At 51.0% G+C, this 6000-nt stretch overlaps 1 protein-coding gene across 1 annotated transcript; it reads left to right on the plus strand.

The window, feature by feature from the left end:
• Nucleotides 1-2959: 2959 nt before the first annotated feature.
• Nucleotides 2960-5720, plus strand: FIESC28_06998 (uncharacterized protein; the record flags this gene model as incomplete). Its single annotated transcript, XM_031161140.1, has 5 exons — nt 2960-2996; nt 3274-3394; nt 3449-3489; nt 3551-3983; nt 4031-5720. 5 exons carry the CDS (start codon nt 2960-2962, stop codon nt 5718-5720), a joined length of 2322 nt encoding a protein of 773 aa, XP_031014838.1.
• Between the last annotated feature and the right edge of the window lie 280 nt (nt 5721-6000).

Here is a 6000-nt window from a genome sequence, read left to right on the forward strand (position 1 = left end):
GAGGCCCATTGTTGGAAGCTTCTCGCTTCTGGGGTTTGCTTCGTGTTCATCCATTAGTAGGTAGATCGTGCCTAATTGATTCCCCTCGTTTCTTTCTCCCTTGAACTGAACAGTCCTGGCTGGGGTTTCTCCTCTTCTCCCTCACTCTTTTTCTCCATCTCTCTGTTCTGCTGCATTGACGACCTCAGCCCGAGGTCAAATCGTCCGTCCTTTCTTTTCACCATCTCTTTGATCTCCCAGGTGTGTGGCGTCTGGGGAAGCACTTAATACTTAGGTACCCAGGCAGGAAGGAAATCAAGAGCGGAGACTGGACGAGACGCGACAACGAAGCGAGCAATTCGACCGAAACGAAGGGAAACCAAAGACAGAAGGCGAAGTAGAACGATTGAAATATATTCGACGGGCATTCAACAGTAACGGCAACCAATACCGAGAAAAGTATCCTCAAACTCTACATCATCCTGAGATTTGAGCAATCTCCATCTATATTCGAGAGACACCTGTCTCGACCGAACGAAACAACTACACATCGAGACAGGCTGAAATTAAGTTGTTTGAACATCGGCGGATCATTTCCTGGTTCAATAGGCGACGTCTATTCTCGACAATAATTAGCACCAACAGCAACAGCGTTTCGGCTTGTATAATCTTTTAATCAAGCTTAAGCTCGCCTACAGTATTTCCCTCGTGGGAATAAATCGATTTATTGGGTCCCTCAACTTCCGGCCGCTCCGCCCGCATTTCGCATCAACCGACGGATCCATCCCAGAGAGAGAGGTACATGTCGCTCTACAGTACAGTAGCAGTACATTCAGACAGTATCTGTGCTACTTTAGTACCTACGGAGCTCCATAAACTAACAACAAATCTCGAAACGAACGAACCTACGAAGGCTTCCGTGTCCCTGTCCTCGTCAGCATTCGTCACTGCTCCCACACCACTGGTTTTTTCTTTTTTTCTTTCTTCTTCTTAATCACTGGCTGGGTTAGGAAACGATTCTATTGTCGAGACGAATAACGGGACAACTGAACGAGCCCAAGAAAAAACAAAATAACAACCCACCAAGACTTGTAAGTTGTGCAGTTTTCCTGTCAATTAAAACTATCCGAGATCCGTCTGAGATTTTAAGCATCGTGTCAATTGAGTTTATGGAGCATGCAGACAGTATCTGCTGCTCATCATGACTTCAGCAAAGTCTAATATCTCTTAATTATCCCGTTCTCCATTCTCCATTCTCCATTCCTCCATCCCTTCCTTTCACAAGTCAAGACCTAGCCCACCCCTCTATTAATTGCTCATCGCCAATCCCTTGTCTCGTCTGCCATTGGCATTTGTCTGGCCACAGCAGAATCAAATACGGGGATTGCATTTCTTGGGGCGGCATTTTGTTTTCATTTTTCTTCTTCGAAAAATCACAACCACAATCACATCACATTGCATTCATACATCCCTCCTCGCTTCGCTTTGCTTCGCATCCATTCTCTGTCATCTAATTTGATCCTCCCAACCACTGGTAGCCCATGATATCCTTCCTCACTCTTTCGGACTGAGCCACTCCCGCAAATCGCACATGCCGCTACCTCCCAAGACCAGGGTCCCCTTGTCTTATTTTCCTTGTATCTAAGCCTCTCTGCACATACCTACATACTTTCTCGCTACATACATAGTGTGTACAGTACGGATACGCAGTTGTTGCTTGTTGTTGAACCTGGCCCCTTGTGAGCTCGGCCCCCTTTGGTACCTACTGTACTTTGGCCTATCTTTGTTCTGTCCACACGCATTTTCCCCTTCTCACACACGCCTCCTCTTGACTTTCCTTCCTTCTTGTTAAGATTGCCAGTGTTTACCTACCCAAGCATTGCATTACATAGCATCTTGAACACCCCTGGTCCCTGAGAGATTGCTGTGGTTGTCTTGCCAAGTACGTACACTTGAGGTAGGCACTGCGCTTTTTCATTCTCGGCGGCGCCTTACCATCCCTGCCACCTCAATCCAAATCGAGGCCCAATCATTCACGGGCCATATCATCATTTACACAGCCAACACGCACGTACGCACTGCTACTCAGACCAAAGACCGGGAGGACCCTCTCTTTTTTATCAAACCAATCCAGACCGAAGCTGACCTGACCTGATATTGATTCAAGGCAACACGAAGTTCCTCAGTGCACTTTCTCGGGACGTTCGCCTGTAGTACGATTGCGAGAGAGAGAGAGAGAGATCGGAGGCCCGCCGTTCCCGCATCAATTTCTAAAGCCTAGAGCCAAGTCCGCGCAACTTGATCCGCGCCCGCTGTGAGATTTCTAAGCTTGATCGAGCTCCAGTTCTCTTGTTGCAGCTTTCTCAGCTCAGCCCACTCTCGCTCTTACAGTCTGTCCGACTACAATCCCCAGATAATCTCCCACCCCCCATTTGGTGCACCGTCCACCGAGGCCATCTCAGCTTTCGTCCCACTCGTCACACTCACTACTGTACTTGCCGACTGTCGAGTTCTCGCTGCTTCATTACCTATCGCGAATTGACGCACGAAACGCCGCTACAGAACACCCCTGGCACGCCATCCTGCCGCTTACGCCACGATTTTGGCCCGTCGCTCGTTGTTTCTACTGCTGGCTGTCACTTCCGCCGCCATTACCTCGTCTGCCACGCCTCGCTGGCGACGTTCCCATTCGATAGTCTCATCCTCCCGAGCCGCTACATGCCCTGTCGAGCTGCACTTATCGCCTTAGATCCTCGTATCATTCTCGTCGCTCACATTGCGACTCTCAAAAAAACGGCAATCATCGTCGGTTGAAGCTTATCCATACCCTGCCATCCACTAGGGAGGTGCTCCGGATCTTGTTACGTTGTGCTGTGGTACCCAATATACGCCCCGAGGCTACGGGTCCGTCGTTAGAAACCGCTCCGCTACACCCTCACTGGCCTAGGCCACTATTCCACATTAGGACCCGCCAGACACTATGGCGCCTGTATCGCCCCGGCTCAAGATTCTATCAGGTTTGTCGTCTCTTTTCTTACAATTCTCCCTTCATACCTAGGGCTAGTCCACATAGAAACCAGAGGTGAACGGTCGCGTCATCTCAAATCAGCTGGCACCTCCATACCGTTCTTTCATCAGTTCAACACCATCTCTTACCCTCTTTGTTATCCCTTTATCTTCTATTCACTCGTTTGCCCTGAATACCTCACGCCAACCGTCAGGACGGTTGTTCGTGTAGCGTCCCACCTTTGCTGCTCGTCATGGCGAACCGTGAGCTAATGTCCTTCTGTTCAGTGGGAGGTAATCCCGTCTCAGCATTCTTGTCATGGCGACTCCAGGCTACGAATGCGTGTGATGTGACTCTCGTTTGGAAGTCTGGTTACGAGCATGTGGCACAATATGGAATCTCGTTCAAGTAAGTGAATCAGAGCTGAATGACCTCCAATTGTTAGCTAATCAAGGTTTCAAGGTCGCCGACATTTGGCAACGAACGGTTCAAGCCTCGGCACGGTATGAATGAATTTCCTTGCTATCCAGCTTCTTTTGCAGCATACTGATATCTCAATTACAGTTGTTCGAAATCCCGAGGACGCCGCCAGCGCTCGAGATGGCCCCTTCGATTATGTTGTACTATGCGTTAAAGCGTTGCCTGACGTATACGATCTCGCCTCCGTCATTGACTCCGTCGTAACTCCTCAACATACATGTATCCTTGTCAATACAACACACACCCTCGGAGTCGAAGCTGCATTGGAGGAGCGATTCCCTACCAACGTGGTCCTGTCACTCGTTTCAGGCGCCGAACTCACACAACTTGGCCAGAGTGAATTCGAACACAAGGGCCCAACCGATATCTGGATTGGCCCAGCTAATAACCCCAACAATATTCCACAGAGTATACAAGAGGATATGGCACAGGCTTTGGCAATGACCCTCAGCTCTGGCCAGGTAGAGTGCAAGGTCTCGCCAAACATCCGCCAACAGCAATACGAGAGAGTCATAGGGTTTGTCTTCCACACTATCGAATAAACATTGCTAACTCGCAACACAGCCCTATCGCATTCCACCCCATCAGCGTTATCTTCGAAACGCCCAATCATACCTTGCTTCTAGAAAAGGTTGGTGTTAGGGACATGGTTTCAGATGTCATTGACGAGCTACTTCGCCTAGCTGACGCCAACGGGTGCAAATTTGAACCCGACTTCAAGAAGAAGACAATGGACGAGATGTCCAAGGCCTCAGGAGAGAGTATCATGTGGCAAGATTATGTTGCTCGAAGACCGATGGAGGTTGAGACTTACCTAGGGTCGCCTGTCAAGTTGGCCAGAGACTCGAACATAACACTTCCACGAATCGAGACCCTCTACTCAATCCTCCATAACCTCAACCTAGTCAACCGCAACAGACCCAAGCCTGGTGATCCGAACGCGAACATTATGCCACCAGCATCCCCTTCAGCACAGACAGTACCCCGAATGCCTTCTCAGAACAACCACCGTCCTATGATGAATGGCATGCCCAACGGTAACGGAATGCCGCCTCGTCAGCCCAGACCTCGAAACTCGTCAAATTTCAGCCAAGGCGGTATGCGTCGCGGCCCACCCCCTATGAATGGCGGGCCACCGAATGGCTATGGCCGACCCCCTCCTTCTATTAATGGCGGTGGATCGCGTCAGCCTTCAAGAAGAGGCTCACTAGAAGACACTAATTTGGAGGAATTCTCTCACTTGGTGCTCTATGATGATATTCCTGAAGGTTCCGAGACATCCGTCACAGGCGACCCGTCAGATGTCAATTTGAGGGAGCGGGAACTCGCTCTGAGACAGCGGGAGATGGCCCTGCGTGAACAGGAAATGCGAATGCGTCGTGGACCGCCCCCGCCCGGCCCCCCTGGAGGCCCCGGACCTCGTCGTGGTCCTCATCCAATGCGCAACAGCAAGCAGGTGTTTGACGAAGATGACGACGACGACGACGACTACTTTGACCCTACAGCCAACGCCGCCCCCCCCATGATCGACCCTGATAATTTTGACATGATGAGTGTAACATCAAGAAAGAATCGAAAGGCACCAGGACCTACTCCAAGCCAGTTTCGCCGTAACCCCGACGATATGCCACCTCCTACACGAGGCGGTCGGTTCAGACCCAACTTCGGACGTAACAGATCCAGCCAGGTCGGCGGCGCCCACAGCTCTATGACAACCGAGAATATTCTTGAGGACCCTCTTATGAGCTGCTCCTCGGATCGTTATGGATCAGTCGATCGTGGCGCAATGAACGCTGGCTCTAGAGCGAATTCACTGACTGCCTCAAGGCTTGACGAGATGCAGTACGGCCCCGGTCCTGGAGGACCTCCTGGGATGAATGGTGCTTTCCCTCGACGCGCAAGCCAGTCCCCCGGGAATCCCTACCCTCCATCGATGCGCGGCGGCAGCAGCCGTCGAGGATCACCACCAGGTGGCTATGGTCCTGCCCCTGGCATGAACGGAAGGCCATCACCACCTGATGGTGTTCGCCAACCCGTCCCCCGACACCCACCGGGCCAAGGAAACTCAGTAGCACCGCAACAAGTTGAACAACATATAGGGGTGAGCGCCCTCCATCAAACTAAGCCTAGGAATGTTCGCAGTCTGACGGGTAGTGCGAGCGCCAGCGCGGGCAGTGGTGAATTTGACTCCGAACAATCTGCCAATAGCAGTCAAGGTAGCTTACCTCCACGACCCCCGATCGGCGTGCGTTAGGACGCGCTTTGACGGCGGTGATATCGGACGAGCTATAACGCTGGGTTCTCTTGGTTTGACCCTTAACTTAATGTTCGACGAATGGGGTTTCGAGGTTCTGGTTTTTCGCAGTTTTGGAGTTCCGGATATGCTCTTTTACGCCACCAATAGGGGACCAAACATTGTCTTCCTCATTGCTGGACTCGCTGAGGCCATCTGTATTACATCTACTCATCTGGCTTGAACAACTATACGACACGCCACTCGGCGAAGACGACCGGGGTTTTTTTTTTTTTTTTTT

Source organism: Fusarium coffeatum (genome assembly GCF_003316985.1).
Source record: "Fusarium coffeatum strain FIESC_28 chromosome Unknown BRIP53273_contig_150, whole genome shotgun sequence".
Taxonomy (NCBI): domain Eukaryota; kingdom Fungi; phylum Ascomycota; class Sordariomycetes; order Hypocreales; family Nectriaceae; genus Fusarium; species Fusarium coffeatum.